General features: G+C 42.2%; 1 protein-coding gene across 6 annotated transcripts in view; it reads right to left on the bottom strand.

Annotated features, from left to right (window-relative positions):
- Positions 1–18,145, bottom strand: part of MBNL3 (muscleblind like splicing regulator 3) — a 100,230-nt gene that overhangs the window by 14,029 nt on the left and 68,056 nt on the right. For all 6 annotated transcript variants that reach the window (XM_047716281.1, XM_047716280.1, XM_047716283.1 and 3 more), the window contains one exon: positions 10,171–10,335. In XM_047716281.1, the coding sequence (XP_047572237.1) occupies positions 10,171–10,335 (165 nt within the window). The remainder of the gene's footprint in view (positions 1–10,170; positions 10,336–18,145) is intronic.

The raw sequence follows: 18,145 nt of genomic DNA, 5'->3' as shown, positions 1-18,145 counted from the left end.
CTGGACACTTAAATATGTTTCAGATATTCACTCGAACTTAAATTATTTCCTAAATATTTGAAAATATCAGAAGGTTTTCCCTCTGAGAACCAGAGGTGTGGAATTTCAGCTTCCTCTGAGTCTTTAAACGCCAACAAGAATGGTGGACACAACTGATTCATGAATAACAAGATCATCTAGACACTTATTTACCCTCAGTGTCTCTAACAGTATTAGCTACTAGGGTAGGAATTCCCAAGAGTGAATGCACAGTACCTAGGAATGACCAGAGCCTAAGGAAATGCCTCTTAGAAGTCAGTGATTGTCTCTAGAATGGTGGGCCCTAGTCTGCCTTAATCCTGGACTTCCTGGAAAGCTGTGGACTAGTCTATGAAACTCCTCAGGAAATTTAAAGCCCTCGCGGAATTCACCATTGGTGCTCGGCTCCGGACTACCCACTATCTAAGAGCTTATGTTCTAGGGTAAGGATTGGCAAACCGCAGCCCCTGAGCCAAATCTGGCCTGCTTGCTTTTGGATGGCCAGATGGTGAGAATGCTTTCTACATTTTTAAGTGGTTGAAAAAAAGTAAAAGAGGAATAATATTTCGTAACACATAAAAAGTAAATGTATATGTATATGAAATTCATATTTCAGCATCCCTAAATAAATTCCACTGTCATTAGGAGACTTGTATTAACAAAAAGTTGTAGATAATATCCTCAACTTTGCCTCTTGTCCCATGAAGCCTAAAATATTTACAATTTTGTCGGGGCGACTGGGTGGCTCAGAAGGTTAAGCCTCTGCCTTCGGCTTGGGTCATGATCTCAGGGTCCTGGGATCGAGCCCCACATCGGGCTCTCTGGTCAGCGGGGAGCCTGTTTCCCCCTCTCTCTCTGCCTGTCTCTCTGCCTACTTGTGATTTCTCTCTCTGTGTCAAATAAATAAATAAAATCTTTAAAAAATATTTACAATTTTGTCATTTACAGAAACCATTGCTGACCCTCATTCTAGAGGATTCCAAAGAGTAAAGCACTCTGTCAGTCTCTGGAGTAAAGCACTAATTTTCTATGTGCACGTATAGAAATTTCATACTTTTGGCAAGATTCTGCAAGTTGAAACTAATACTACAGGATTCACTAAAATATTTTTAAATTATTACTAAATTAGGATTCTTAACTATTTCTTTATACAATGATAACTAGTTGGTAACTAACAATGGGAAGATAGATGGAACCTTGTAAAGGTAAAATTTTAGGAGTGTTGCTTCACGTGTTGGGTCTTAAAGGATTCTGAAAAATCTTTGCATTGTAATAGAATTTAATAAAAGACTATGCTTGAAATACATTCAAGGAATGTTAACTTATTATTTAAATTGGGTTATCCCTCAATCTAGTACAAAGAAATAGAAGTGAAATGCTATGCTAAAGCAAACTTTGTGTCTGCCCAATAGCTTAGATATGTTTGTAGCTACTTCAATAATATCCACGGTCAATTACAATTATCGTTGGATGAATGCAAAATACTTTAACTCACTGAGGCTAATCCTGGCCTGAAGTCAACGTAACTGAGGCATTCTCTCTCTGAGCTCCTGTCTAGAGGTAGACGACCAAACATTTTCATTTATAGGATGGCAAACATTTGGTAACAATTTGTTGACTTGATTTTAATACCAGAAAAATAACACTCTTAACTTTGACTAACATTCATAATACCTAAATTTTATTGCTCATTGGCAAGCATTTATATAGTATAAAAGGAAGCCCTGTTTGCTGTCACCATATGAATTTCTGTCCTTAGATAATCCCCAAGCACACTGAAATGAACAATTTTCATTTCCCTCAGACTTGACTAACTTCACGTGGAGCACAACTGAATAATCTTGGTTTCAGATTTTTGCTGGGTCATCTCTACGCTCTCCGAGTGATGTTCTGCGGGGACTGAGATGGCCAAAAGGCACACTGCAGGAGGCCCTTGGAACCTCCAGACTAGTTAATTGGTCCCTTAATAATAGAGACTTGACTTTGCAAACAGATGCAAGCTGATAGTGGTGTTTATGCTCTAATCACACTTGTTAATGAATAAGTCACTGTAGCCCAAGAGAGAGCTAGGGAAAAAAAAAAAATTCAAGGGTCAAAAGTGAAGAGTTGCTCTCATCTAGGTCTGGCTTTTCTGATCTTAATCGCAGAAGTGTCCAAGTAAGAGGAAGCACTGCAGGTAGGCAGGCAGGCAAAGGAGTATGAGTGTGAAAGGTGTAAAATGTAGAGTGCAGGGACGCCTAGGTGGCTCAGTTGGTTAAGCGGCTGCCTTCGGCTCGGGTCGTGATCCCAGCGTCCTGGGATCGAGTCCCATATCGGGTTCCTTGCTCAGCGGGGAACCTGCTTCTCCCTCTGCCTCTGCCTGCCTCTCTGCCTACTTGTGATCTCTCTCTCTCTCTCTCTCTCTCTCTGACAAATAAATAAATAAAATTTTTTTAAAAAAATGTAGAGTGCAAGGGAGGACATGTCGTGGTCTGGATCTGCCTGTGTTTGGTGGAAGAGAAGCTGCTACATCGGCCAGCACTTAGAATGGAGCGCCTAGACACAGGTCTGCATAACACGACGTGCTTACTGTAGGTGCGAATCTGGCAAGAGAACAAATGACCTCTTCTTTAGACGGGCAAGGCCACTTTGACTGTTCCTGAAAAGTGAACAAGGGCTGACCTAAAAATTATTTGTTGGCGAACCATCGTGTAATAATAGCGACAATTAACCAGTACTCCACTAGGAAAGGAAAAGTATAAAGAGATCAAGTGTTGTCCAATTTTAACAAAGGGTATTGAAGGAAATATGGATGAGGGGGGCGATGACAAGAGCTGAGAAAAGCAAAGAAGCTGCAAGAAGCCTGAAGACTATAAGCATTTCCATGTGAGTCCGGGATAAATGGATGCTAAGGGTTAGGATTATCAACAGTTCAGCAAACCACCTCCACCGCCGCCACCACCACCACCAACACAAATTAAAGCAAAACTTTGCATGGCTAATAGAAAGAGAACTCTATAGAGGGGAAAAAAAAAGAAGAAAAGGCCAAAGCTATAAAAAAAAATACAGAAGATCCGGTAGAAATCAGAAATTAAGAGAATCACAAGAACATGAATTCACCACCTTACTATTATTAGATCATATATTCCTAGAGGGTAGAGACTGTTTCTAGGTTATCTTTTGATCTACCTCGTACCCTCTGAAATACCTGGCATGGAGTAGATGCTCAATAAATATTTACTGAGTGGTATGAAAGCCGATTTCTAAGCCGTTATTACTTTTAGGTTTACCAGTTAGAAAAATCCAATTCAAACGTCACCGTACAAAAGAAACACTCAGGGATCCAAAATGGCAACACAGAGATTGAATAAATCCATCAGTTTTGCTGAGGGAGATTTTAAGCAGAAGGCTGCTCCCAAACTGTCTTTTCACATAGATGGGAAATGCTGGGTAAAAACAGGGTGAGAAGCACGGGATACTTTATACACACGTGGCTGCCCGTGCAAACAAACGCAAATATATGTGTGTGTGCATTTTGATTGATTGATTGATTTTTGATTTATTTATTTGAGAGAGAGAGAGAGAGTGAGCACAAGCGGGGGGGGCAGTTGAGGGGCAGAGGGAGAGGGAGAAACAGGCTCCCTGCTGAGTAGGGAGCCCAATGTGGGACTCAATCCCAGGACCCTGGGATCCTAACCCGAGCTGAAGGCAGATGCTTAACCCACTGAGCTACCCAGGTGCCCGTATGTGTGCATTTTTATTTTTTTTTAAAGGATTTTATTTATTTATTTGACAGAGATCACAAGTAGGCAGAGAGACAGTCAGAGAGAGGGGAGGAAGCAGGCTCCCCTCTGAGCAGAGAGCCTGATGCGGGGCTCAATCCCAGGACCCTGACACAATGACTTGAGCTGAAGGCAGAGGCTCAACCCACTGAGCCACCCAGGTGCCCCCATGTGTGCATTTTTAAACTGGAGTGGCTAAATCATCAGTCGCAGAAGGTATCCAATGCAGAGTTCTGGGAAAAATGGCTTAGTGATACTACAGACCAAAAGATGCAACTTCTTACTACAAAATGTGTGGTACCAGGGGACTAGCAAATTGTTAATGTGACTGGCATCCACAGAATGGTTTAAGAGCAGAGACCAGCTAAAGAAGAGTTTAAAAGGTTTAGTAGATATAGGGTGCCTGAGTGGCTCAGTCGGTTAAATGCCCAACTCTTGATTTTGGCTCAGATCATGATCTCAGGGTTGTGGGATCGAGCCCTGCACCGGGCTGCACATTCAGTGGGGAGTCAGTTTGAGGTTCTCTCTCACTCTCTCCCTCTGCCCCTCTCGCCCCACCTTGCTCTCGCGTGCTCTCTCTCTCTCTCTAATAAATAAATCTTTAAAAAAATTTAATAGATGCATAAAGTATACTAAGGCAAAATAGGATCGTTTGGGGGGAACCAGTTTAAGATCACGATCAGGAGCTGGGGGCAACCACAGGCTTTACTTGAGGTCTCCTAATGGCCGTCTCTCGTGAACTCTGTAGGGGATGGTTTTGATAAGGAAAAAAACTATCCCCAATAGGGTGAGATTGTCAGGCATTGATTTTGTTGGCCACTGCTGTTGCTTTATCTTCCGTCAGAAAAAAAGCTTTTCACAGAGCCCTCCAAACTTCCTGCCTTCAACTCACTGTGATCAACAAGCAGTTCTGGGATAGTTCGCTGTGCCTTAGACTGTGATCAAGAACAGAGACGCTAAAAAAAAAATAAAAACAAACAAACAAAAAAAAACAGAGACGCTAACGGGCCCACATGGTCTCATTAGCTCCAGGCTCTAGTCACTGGAGTTCAGCGGCCCCAGGAGGAGGACACGAAATGGGCGGAGAGGAGATTATGTTGCATTTATCCCATGAGAATATATGGGGGAGGCTAACGGAAGAATGTTGAGATTTGTTACTATCGGAGCAATGGGGCATCATAAAAGATAATCATGTACAAATGATCCCTGTTTAGCTGCAAAATTGTAGCATTTCCATTTCACCTTTGAACAAACAAGGTTTCACATTGTGGATTAACAGAGCTGGGGCAAGGCCGCGAACTTACTGCTGGTGGGACTTACTCTGCTTGACTATAAAAGGAGCTTCAAGCTGTGTGACATACACAGCCTAGGGAGAGGACTGGAATAATGACTCCACTTTGCACCAGTAATTGCAATCAGGAGTGAATCTAGGATCTGTAGAGCCTCAAGTTTAGGCAGCTGGGTGCGGGAGGGGAGCCTTAAGAACAAAGAGTACACAAATGTATTTTGCAAACTTTACAAACACATTGTAAATACACCGGTAGGGCTCCTCCCAGGGCCTCGGATGGAGACCATGCAAATGAGGGGCCCTGAGCCTTCACTAACCTCAAGGTAAGCCTACCCGTGGGAACAATTTGCTGAACAAATAAATGATGTTAGGCTTCAGTTGCAGTATCTGAAAGTGAAATCTTGGCTAACCTTTTAGCAAACATGGTAAAATCCACAGGAATTTGGGGCTAGCTGCACTCCACACACTCCTGTGGTGTGATGTAGTCAACCTCGGTCCGTGTGGAACGTCACATGATAACGACGGTCATAATTATATTAGGAGCATATTCATCTAATAATTAAATAATGCCTGTCGTCACCAACTTAAACGTTCTGCAAAAATCACTTTACAAAACATGTAGATGTAAGCATATCGAGATGAAAGAACAAAATGTCACCATTTATCCTTTAGAGAGTAGATAAGCTGAAAATTCCTCTTGAGAACCTTCATTAAAATGCACTGTAATTTCTGTACTGATCATGAGACTGGTCATCTGGAATGTGGACATGGTTTCCTTTTCCACTAAGTCTACAAAATGGCTTGCCCACCTTTTGTCATGATAACTTTTATTTTTTTAGAAGATTTTATTTATTTATTTAATTTTTTTAAAGACATCTATTTATTTATTTGACAGAGAGAGAGAGAGAGAGAGAGATCACAAGTAGGCAGAGAGGCAGAGAGAGAGGAGGAAGCAGGCTCCCCGCCGAGCAGAGAGCCCAATGCGGGGCTCGATCCCAGGACCCTGAGACCATGACCTGAGCTGAAGGCAGAGGCTTTAACCCACTGAGCCACCCAGGTGCCCCAAGATTTTATTTATTTTGAGAGAGAGTGTGCGTGCATGTGTGAAGGGGAGGGGCAGGCAGAGGGAGAGGGAGAAGCAGGCTCGATCCCAGGACTGTGAGATCATGACCTGAGCCAAAGGCAGATGCTTAACCAGCTGAGCCACCCAGGCACCCCTCATGATAACCTTTAATAAAAGAGCCATGACAATAGGGAGATAGCAGATGCTTCAGCCACTGAAGTTAGTTTTGTGTATGAACTATATGTGAACTCTATAAACTAGAAAACCTGTAACTCTGATGGGAATCAGCAAAATGTAGAAGGTACCACGGTTAAGGAGGGATGCTATTCTTTGTCTTTAATGACTGAAACACTGAAGTACTTAACATTTTCTAAAATGAAAAAGTAAATAAATTATTTTGCAACTCAGCTTCTATTTGCTTAACACTGTTGCAGTCCAAAGTCCCGTGGAATAATACAAAACCTTATATTCTGAGGTGCTACCTCAACCTTCATTCCTTGCTATATTAATGTCAGATAAACATATGAGCTTGTTTATGGGAAACGTACCTGGTACAGAGAATTATAGAAATGATGTAAAAAGGTGGGGAGAGTTCAGACATACACTAGATGATACTATCTGCAATGAAGGACAGGTCTGGAGTGGAACCCGTTTTTTGATAGGCTCTGTGGTTTGAAACACCCTAACTTGGCCGCAGGACTGCAAGTCACAAAAAACAGCAGACCAGGGGACTTGGCACACCCCAACGGCTGAACCCATAACCTCTATTATAAATCATCAGGTGAATACACTTGACTGGGTCAGTCAAGTTCACCTGCGTATAAAGAACTGTTTCCACGTGCATCACCACATTCAAAGATAGAACCTAAAGGGGTTTACTAGACATGGATAGATCTAGACTATGCAAAACGTCTAAATCAGAAGTGTTTCTAATCAGCTGACAACACCATATGCACTTCACATATGCAAACATTACATCCATCCGTGAGAACCCTTCCTCCCGTAATGAAAATTTCCGGTTGTGAAATTGAAATTTAAAAACATCAGTTTGCCTGAGAGCAATCCAGTGTGTCTGATTTCCTTAAAATTCTTCAACAGGGCTCCTGTTTGCCTTCTAATTATGCCAGGGGGAGTTCTTATACATGATTTTTTTTTTCTGTGAACATCAGAAACTATCTCTTAATGGCATCGAAAAACACTGGGGAGTCACGCTCCTTGTCTCACTCGCTAAACTTCCTTAATAAAGCTAACAAAAGCTTTCAGGGGTAGAATTTTATACTAGCAAATGTCAATTCAGACCTGTTAAATACGGTGAACAAACTTGACTGCTACGGCAAGCATTCCCCGAAATTGACTAGGTGTGGCTTTTGTTCATTGTTCAGTCACACTGAACATCCCATTTAGGTTGACATTCCCTTTATCTGGGGCTCATAATAAGCAAACCATACTCAATTTTCCGAAAGCAGATGTGCTCTCTTGGTATCCTAGAAACAGACCAAAGTATGCTTTGTGGAAAGACGTGAAGTTCAAGCCAGTGATACCAAACGGGGCTTAATATGCAACCATCTAAATATCAGGACTGGAAATTTAAACAAAGCCTTGACTATTCTAGGGAGAAGAATCAGATTATCAGGGTGGTGGGGGGTTAAAAGGGATAGAGAGTTGTTTGGGGAGCGAAGGTACCAGAAAAGTCAAGTAAAATCATATGTTACTTCTACGGTAATATCAAGATCCATAATAAAGAACATTTCTTTCAAATCAGACTGGTAAATGTCACTTAAAATTGCTCACACTAGTGCAATTACAACACGCCTACAAAGCTTTCTAGACCACAAATTAGGATCATATCAATCATCTTGGGGTTAGTTTTTGTATACATAATAACAGCAGAAATTAATCTTTTATCAGTTTATCACATCACAACAGCTATTGTTAAATAATCTACAAGGTAGAAAAGCAATTTCCAATTGTTCCCTGGGGTCTTCTAAGTAATGTCTTGTATCTTACGACATGCTATAAAATAAATTGTACTCCTGTGAGTCATATCAGTCATATTCTGCAGTCTGAAATCGGAAATTACCCTCATGGAAGAAAAAAAAGGGAAATGTATTCTATTATAGAAAGCATGGAGAATTCAATTAGAAAGCACAAGAGGCTGGAGAACTCAACGGATCTCTTATTGGACTTTAAAAAAAAGCCACTCCCTCGTCTCCAGGGTGAGCCAGCACGATCAATAATGCATGAATGGTTGAGATGGGGAATGGAAAGACTCTCCTGGAGGCTGAATAGAAGATGACTAGTCTGCCTTCTGCTTTTACCCATACTTTATCCCAGGCCTTGCTCTCTGATTCCCTGAAACTGGGCATTTGATTGATGCCCCGGTGCTATCTCTTGACTAAGAAAAAAAAAAAAAAACTCATGCTGGGCTCAGGTGTGTAATACAATCTGGCCTCTATTCTTTGCTTCTTCTGAAATTGGGACATCCACAAGAGGCCATGAGTGGTAATGACGGTGGGTGAAAAGCTCCCTTGCTTTATTCCCCTACTGCTCACGTTTTTCTGGACTCACCATGCACATTCATTTCTCTGTGGTTTTGTTCATACTATTCCCAGAATCTAGAACACCTTTTCTTCCTTACCCCTTTAGAAACAGGGAGGAGTGAAAACAGCTCACTGTGTGAAAGCTAACGAAAGGGTTGGAAGAAGGAGTTCAACTGTATGAAGCATTATGAAAGGTTAAAGAAGAGCTCAGAGCTCACTGATGACCTTCTGGGAACTAATTTATCAATGTAATTAATCAGCACTGAGTTCTGAGGCAAATGTTTTTGGCAAACTTCTAGTATGGGGAATGAAATCTACTCATTTTACTTAAAGCTGTCTGGCCCTTCTGGGAAAAGAGGATCATGGTGCAAAATTTCAACGACTCATCAATGCCCCGACTACCTATAAAGATGTACCAGTGAAGGGGTTGCCCTGTCCACACGGATTTCCTCGAATTCTGAGAATCGATTTTATAATGAAATAGGCTTTGCTGAGACCACATTTTCATTGTACCCATCTAAATATGACATAGCAGAAAAGCTACATGGTCTTTAGCTTTCAGTGAGTTTACTACATAGTCACTGACCAAATGGGTAACAGATGAAGACAACATACCCCTTTCCAATTAGTATCTCAATAATGGAAGTTCTAAGACTAAACTGCAACTTTATATTGTAAGGTATCAGGACAAAATGAATTTTCAATAGGACAAAATTATTTTGTCAAGGATCCATTTCAACTCATTGATCTATAAAAATACCAGATGCTGGTCTAGAATGGCGACATCACCTTTTTAATTCCTGCAGAGGGAAACTCAGTGGCTGGGTTAAGCTAAACCACCATCAAATACCTGGCCAGGATTCCTCAAGAATGTCAGGGTCATGGGAAACAGGGAAAGACCGAGAATCGGTCGCAGACCAAAAGAGAGAGGGGACACAGGAGTCGAATAAATGTCCGTGGTACCCTGGATTCGACACGGGAACAGCAAGACGACCCTAAAAAAACAGCTAATGAAATCTGAATAAAATCTGGAGTTTAATTAATAGCAATGCGTAAAATGTCGGTTTCTTCACCTTGACAAATATGCCATAAGAAATTAACAGAGGGAGAAGCTGGGCGAGGGGTAATATGGGAACTCTCTGTATTGTCTTTGCCAACTTTTCCTTCAACCTATAATTATTTCAAAATAAGAAGCCATTAAAAAGTAACAAAACCGCCATGAAAGAGCAAGGAAATGTCTTTGGCTTAATACGCGAGAATTCAACGGTTTATCTGTAATAACAATCAGACCTCCTCCTCATCTTAAAATGCCCCTGCTCCTTTATTGCTATTCTTCTAGAAACTGAATTCACGGTAAATGCAACCCAGGTGTTAAACCCAACACACCCGAAAGCCCAGCAAGGGGATTCCGGCATAGATCTATATTCTTTAAAAAAAAAAAAAAAAAAAAAAAAAAAAGACACACATACGCAGTTTCTCAAAGACATAGCCGTGACTTACAAGTGATGACATGTGAGCGTTCTGGAGCATAAACTGCATTTGCTGGGCGAACATGGCCGCGGCGGTCTTTTGTTGGATCAGATTGTTGCGTCCATTAATTTCCAGCTGAGTTTTTAAGTGTGGAGGAGGGTGAAGGTACTTGCAGTTCTCTCTGGCACAGCGACCCTGAAAATGAAGAATTAGATGAATGCACATTGGTATTTCTCAAAATCCGGCAACAAAGTAACCAAAGTTTATGCAGTCCCAAGCATGTGTGGATTCCTGTAATAAGCACTTTGCATGCACGAATTAACAGTCTTCGTACCAACCCCCTGGGATAGATACCTTTTAAGCTCCACCTTCCAGGTGAGGAAACTGACACTTAGAGAAGCTGGCGCAGCTAGAAAGTGACAAAACTTGAACTAAAACCTGATTGGTCTGATTCCAGAACCCATTCTCTTAGCCACTCTGCTCTGCCCTACTTTGATATGCATCAAATTATATTTAAAACATAAAATATTAGGAGGCACCTGGGTGGCACAGTCAATTTAGGGCCAAACTCTTGGTTTCCGCTCAGGTCGTGATCTCAGGGTTGTGGGATTGAGCCCCAGGGCGGACTCCTTGCTCTGTAGGGAGTCTGCGTGAAACTCTTTCTCTCCCTCTCTCTCTGCACCCCCCACGGCCACTCTCTCTCTCTCAATAAATAAATCTTTTAAACATAAAATATTAGGAATACTATGATACTCTCATAATGTTACAGATTAAATAAAAATTTCCTGTCATGTAAAATCATGTGTGTTAAATAAGATTTAGGATTTGGATCTGCATACAGAAACCATCAAGAAAATTAAGGGAAAATGTTAGAGAACTATATACACATAAATATACCTGATAAATTTTAGATCCATTTTTCTGGGCAGTTTTAAAGTTCTTTTTCCTGAATCCATACAACATGAGAAACATCTTGAAATCCCCTGGCATTCTGTTCATCAGAGAATACATCTTTATACATGACAGTCATGTTGTCCCTTAGGTTCCAGAGGCAATGGCCCTAGATCACTTGGATAATTGAGACCAAAGTGTATTTTGGAGCCTCGGCTCTTTCAATTTTTTTTTTTTTTTTTTTTGATGCTTTACGAACCTCCAGACAGGATAATATGTCAGTCCTGGGCCATCAAATATGCCTTTGGTGTTGCCTAAATCCTAACATGGCTGCTAATTACGGTGTCTACTATGTGGTACCAAAGGACATCAATGGATAGAGATCTATCACAATGTCAAATGTGACCTGTTGTGTTCGATTAACTGGCCAGCACTCTCCAAAGAGGCTACTGAACCTCTCATTCGTATGACCAGGCCCCCCATAATCTTTTCCAGATAAGCACAACTGCAAGCAATTCTCTTCTCCACCGATGCTAAAGTTCTTTACATTGGAGAGAGGGGTGGAGAAAAAGAGCAGCTTTTCTGGGGAGGTACCCAAGAGTGTAATATAAGCTCCCAGGCCACCTGAATCCGCAGGAGAAACGGGTTAGTTCATCAAGCGTTTTTGACACATGCTAGAAACCTCCCTTACTTCAGATGGCTAAACCTTTCCACAATCACGCCTCCACACTGAGTTATCTTGTCATTAAGGCATTCCTATAATTTCACTGCGAATCAAGGTGTGGCCTTCCAAATTTTCTAGAGCTACATTGAACACAAACCCGGATGTGTGCATGATAAGAAGCTGAATATAACTTAGAGCTTGAGAAATGAAAGGAGCCATGATTTTTTCTGTCAGTTTCGTCCTTTCATTTCTCCCGATGACCAATTTCATTTTAACCAAATCAAATGATTTAGAAAATCAAATCATATCTTACTTTCCCGTACCTTTATATTCCTCTGCATATCCTGGAAAAGGAAGCATTTATTGGTAGGAAGAGTTGAGATTGTTACTAACCCAATCGTTCTGATTTTGTAAAAATAGTTTAGGAATGGCTACATCATTTCAGCACATACCAGGACTGGCAGGAAATCCTTCTATGGGCTCAAAAACACAACAGTGGAGAGTTTCCCCCCGCCCCACTAATGTGCCTCCTATGAGAAAACATAAGCTTAATTTTACGCCTACCACAACCTGCACTGAAGCAAAGTCGCAAGGATTTTAGTCCCTAGATATTCCACCCTCCTCCCAGGGTGACCGAGGTTCTCTGGCTCAGAGTTAACAACCCTGCGGGAAGCGCTGATGCTTGCTGGCCAAGCATGCCAGTTTATACTCGGGGGTTCCTCTTCCTCCTCCCACACCCTATCATTAAGATTTCCCCAAGATTCAGTCCTAATCCTCTGCTCTCCTCTCTAATCTCCCTTCCCTGGAGAAACAAAGTTCTTGTAAAGTTTCACCTATCACCACACTGGCTCAGATCGTAAATCTCTGTCTCTACTTCTGCTCCCTCTTTGGAATTTCGGGGCTTTCCGTCACTAACTGCAGCTGCATTTGGAGATCCTGCCCCCCAACCCCGCCAGGTCTCAATAACTTACTCCTGACCTTCCTTCTCTGTGAATGATCTTTCCTTTTCCTGTGGCAAACACAACCATAGATGCTTGCACAGAACGCAGTCTGTAACCCCTTCCGAAAAAGCTTTGTAATGAGGGCTGTCTCTTAAAGTCAGGAGTTCCAAACAATGGATCAGTTTAAACAATGAAAAGAAAAGGAATACATTAGGATTTTTTACCATTGTTACAATTTCAAGTTTTAACATCATCTTCTGCCAATCTACAGATAAAGAATCACTGCCTGCCTTTGTACTTTTATATTACTGTCCTTTACATATAATAACTTTTCTTAAGCTTTGTCTCGGAAAACTAATGACATTTGTACAAAGCAAAAACAGTACACAGAAAAAGAAAAGAGAATTACACTTTAATAATTACATCAAGTTGAGCTGTAAAATGGAAAGTATGGAATATGAGGCCCCAGAAGACTTAAACACAACTTATTTGTCTTAGTTATGAGATTTTTACTTGATTTATAAAGCATTCTCTTTTGAATGACAGAATCCATAATTTAATTCTATAACAATGCAAATGCATAGCAATACTACCTTACCAGAGACCGCTGCTTATGTTAAAGAAAGCTTATAAAAGACAAAAATATCTGCATTTTCTATCCAAACAATAGATGACCAGACCAAATAATGTAATATCAATGTTACCTGGGGAACACAATATTTCCCAAGAAAACCAAGCCTCTTAAGTTTTTTTCAAGATGACTTTGGAACTCAGGCTAGCATACTGATAGGCACAACAGTCCGTGCTAACAAATCTCTTCTGCACAGTCCTCATTCTTCAAGAGGCGCAAACTTAATTATAGGCCAAAATACTTTAACTGGAGTTTGGAGTCGTCGGGGGATAAACTTGGTTTCTGACATTTACTAACATCTGCTTTTGGTCCTTCTTTGGTAAACAGGTGGGGATGGGTTGGGGTGGAGGCAGGGGAGGGACTGCCCAGCGCAGTATCTAATCCCCCATTGTTCTTGGACTTTGGAAAACTAAAGACTAGAAAGGTTCCAGCGTTTTCTTTCGACCAGCTAAGCACTTTGAATGGGTCACAAGATATCTTACCAGTACACTGGGTCTGTAACAGCCCAGAAACTATCTTGGTCTGAAGAAAAAAAAACAAAAACACCCCTCAGGTTTCCCAAGCCACGTCAAAGGTGTCCCAAGTCCTCCTTCTAGAACCACAGGTTCAGAGTTGCCATGTGCCCAGTGGACCATGTCAAAAAGGACTCTACAAGTCTTGTACCTTTGACAGTTGCCAACTACTAGCAGAGCTGGCTCTACCCAGAAAACAGCAGCTAAGGTTAGTCAAGACAAAGAACTCTCCATGGGGTGCCTGGGTTAGGGTGGGAGGGGGTGTGGGGGATGGGAGGGTGAGGGCACAGTCGGTTAGGCTTCCCCTGCCGACTCTTGGTTTCAGCTCTGGTCGTGGTCTCTGGCTCCTGGGCTCATGGGGTTGAGCCTCATATGGGGCTCCAAGCTCAGCAGGGAGTCTGCTTGGATTCTCTCTCTCTGTCTCTCTCCCCTCCCCTGCCCTATGCTCTCTCTCTCACTCTCTCTAAAATAAATAAATAAATCTTAAGAAAAAAAAAGATAAAGATAAAGAACTCTCTCTCTGCTTCCCCCTACATATACACGGAGAATTAAAGAAGAATGACAGAGATTAGCATGCCAGTTCATGTATGCGTGCCTGAATTTCACTTCCTTTCCAGTTCCTTTGGCCTTAAAAACAAACCATTCTCATCTGGCCTTTCACTATGTTCCTGAGTTAAGAAAATAGCAAAGTGATTCAATAGGAAAGTGGTTCTTAGCCAGAATAAGAGCCACACTACACCCATGAACCTTCCAGTTCCCCCTTCCCATCTACTTGCTTTGAAATTGCACCCAAAAAGCAGCAGGGGGAGAAAATGGTCAATGAAACTTCTGAAATACATCTGCATCAAAAAGTTGATGACAGACAAAGGAAAAAGTTGCTGATCATTTGTAAAACCTCCACAATTCAATCTCTTTCCTTTTTCCTACCTTCAGGCTTTTGACAAATGAGTACAAAGCCTTTGACGGAGAGAGAAAAGTAGCATTGTAGAGATTCAAATCCCACCTAAGTCTTGGGCGTTATGAGGGTGAGTCTGTCAGATCCAAGATTTCCCATGCACTTGGTGGTAGAAAAAGTCTGTGAAATGTACTTTTTAACGTTCCTAAGAGAAAGCTCTACCATCCATCAGAATAAGAAAAGGACCCTAGGAAGCTGAAAATTACCTTTTGTCAGTCACAGTATCTTAACAGGAACAGCTGTTTGCAGAATGACTGGCTTCTTCAAATACATGTGGAATTACAGGGAGGGGGTAGTGGGGGGAACCCCTCCCCTCAGATACAATGATTACTGGGTTACCTTTTCAAAGACACCTCACAGCTCTGCTAGGCGACCAAGAATGAAAGTGAAAAGCTAAATACAGGCAAAGAACAGATGATTTGTTCTATGAAACAAATTATGTTATTTCCTTTTAATGGTTGTGTGTTAAATGAAAAATCCTGTAGATCACAGCGGCCCACTGACACACACTTACATGCGTAGACACAGCTGCTCAGAGGAAGTAACAGTGATTCAAGAATTACAAATCACATGTTTGAGGTTGCCTGGTTCCTACCACCATCAAGACCTATTTAAAGGCTAGAACAATCTAAAGGAGCTAAAAGTGAGGGGACATCAACATAAACGGAGTATTAGCCAGATGTCAGCATACTAATGGCTAATTTCCCACTTTCTTCCTCTTAGGGTTCTGTCTTTCTAAAAATGGATAAAATCTGCATCAATTTCTCCTCCAACATTATAGCATCTATGAACATTGATAAATATGCATAAAGAGCATCCTTAAATCTTACATATAACTTGTAATTTAAATTTGGGATGCAGACAAGAAAGCTTTTATTTTTTTTAAGTCTTTAATAAAACCATTTCCTGAAAATATTGAAGGCAAGATTAATGAGGCTGAACACAGACCCCCATGGAGAAGGCCAGCCAAGCACTGCCCCCCGCCCCTGCAGTCAACTCAGCATCTCATTTCCTTACGCTACTGAACTCTGCTTTCTTGAGGTCCCATTTACGCACACACTGGGCAATGACTTTGGCACAAACCGGACACCAAGTCTGAATTCGGATAAGAAGCTGGGAGGAGGGCAGAAGAACTTTCTTGCCTATCTGCCTCAAGAAAGCTTTCAAATGGTGACCTCCAAAAAGATGAAGGGAGTAGGGCTCAGCGTTGACAATTTGTTCTCAAACAGTCCGCTGAGATGGCCTGATTACCAGCTTGTAACATTTAGGGCTGAACCGGACTTTAAGGAACATCCCATGTGCCTTTATCTTCCTGAGAAAGCAAAGAGCAAAGTGAGAGGACTCGTCCTACTTTAAACGCAGCTCAGTTAAGGGCAGAAGCCAAGTTCCCAGGCTCGAACTCCCCAACATGGATTTTCAGTTCAAATGACTCTGCCTGGACTCCTCTCCCCACCCCGCCTCTCATTTACCTCCCCCTCTTCTGAGCCTCCACCTGCATCTTGTAGTTTTATCCCAGCACTTATCACTGTGCACATCGATAAATTGTTTGCATGCCTATCTCCCCACTAGACTTTGAGCTTATCCAAAGGCAGGACTCTATCTTCCTCATCTTTGAACCTCCAGGGATGTTTCTGTGTCTGGAGAAGAGTGGTCACTCCATAAGTTTGCTGAGTGAATGAATAAAGTTTGTGAGAATGATTTTATAGGGAGCAACACTAAGTTTGCCTTAGAAGCCTACTTGCTGGGGCGCCTGGGTGGCTCAGTTGGTGAAGCATCTGCCTTCGGCTCAGGTCATGATCCTAGCGTCCCAGGATCGGGCCCCATGTCAGGCTCCCTGCTCAGCAGGGAGTTTGCTTCTCCCTCTCCTTTTGTCCCTCCCCCAGCTTATGCTCTGTCTCTCAAATAATCATTTTTTTTTAAGAAGCCTACTTGCTTCTCTAGCTGTTTCCTTCCATTAAGTTCTTTCTTCTTCCTCCAACAAGAGAACATAGCCAACTTATAAATAAGGCTGTTCTGGTAGTCTGTCCCAAATGACTGGTTATTCTATTCAGGTCTAGAACATGGCGAATTCATACTTTTCTTTCCTTTTTTTTTTTTTTTTTTTTTTTTTTTTTTTTTTGCTGTGAATATATACTCCGGGGTGTATGTGATCACGATGGCTGAAAACTCTCCTGGTAGTTCAGTATAACGAAGCCAGAAGCGTCAGGAATCCTCGAGGCACAAAGACACAAACCCTAGTCTAATTCCAGGGGTCTACAGCCACAAGAAGCCCCCAGGCCACAGGGCCCCATAGAGCCGAATAAAGGAACCTGCAGCAGATTCATGTGCAATCGGCATCTGCGTCGCCCAAGGCGAACACTGCATTCCCAAGGCCAACTTCCAGCACGCTACCTTTACCCCCACCTCCCCGCCACCCCCACTCTACCCCAACCCACATTTCTGTGCACAGGCTGCAAGTCAAAATCCCTGAAGCTACCTACTTAGAGTAGAATATGTGGCTTTAGGGCAGTCACATCGGGTGGGGCCTTCTTGCGGATCTCTATGGCACACACTGGCTTCTTATAAGAAACCTGTCCCCGCTATACTTCAAGACCCGCCCCCCGCCACAGCTCACCTCCCCATTCAACTGTATTCACATTAAACATTCGTTTTTCAAATAATCATGAGCTTAAATTTTTCCGTGAAATTTTCCGAAGAGCAAATAACACTAAAAATCACAGTGGCTGGTCACAGGGAAACCATGCCTGCCTCACCCATACCGCAAATCTGCTTCCTGCCCCCTCCTCTAAGTCCGCACTGCCCGCACCCCCCACCCCGTCTGCCTGCCCCAGTCTCATCGAATACCTTCAATCGTGCTAGAAAAATATTAACTGAGTTATCTGTTCAATAGTAAGCTGCTCAAGAACGCACCCCCTGTGTTTACAAAGCAGCTGATCAGAATCAAATGAAAACCAAAGACAAGGAAAGCATGTCGGTACCAAGTCACCAAAAGTATTCATGGAGGCTGTTTTTAAAGCAGTCTGATGGCTGCCAGCATAAAATGTCATTAAAATACAGAAAACAGGAAAGAGAACATAACGGCATTCAATTTGTGACTCCAACAAATAAAATCCCCACAAAATCACGCAACATAGGCTTGTCATGAAACAACGTAAGAGAGGTGGCTTGCTCTCAGCCCACAGTCAAATGTTGGGTTCTTAGGGTTCCTTCACCTTCCTTTTTTAAGACACCCCACCTAGTGACCTACTGTAGTGATATAGTGATACAGACCCAGGACAAAGAGGGCACCAGCTGCTTGCTCCCTTTCTTCCCGGCTAGGGCTTCTGCCTGGAACCCCATCCAGGGTTGCCAGATCTATCAAGTGGGAATACAGAACCTCCAACTGAACTGGAATTGCAGACAGGCAATGAA

Source organism: Lutra lutra, chromosome X (genome assembly GCF_902655055.1).
Source record: "Lutra lutra chromosome X, mLutLut1.2, whole genome shotgun sequence".
Taxonomy (NCBI): Eukaryota; Metazoa; Chordata; class Mammalia; order Carnivora; family Mustelidae; genus Lutra; species Lutra lutra.
The sequence above is the reverse complement of the archived record's forward strand: the minus strand, read 5'-3'. Positions and strand labels throughout refer to the sequence as shown.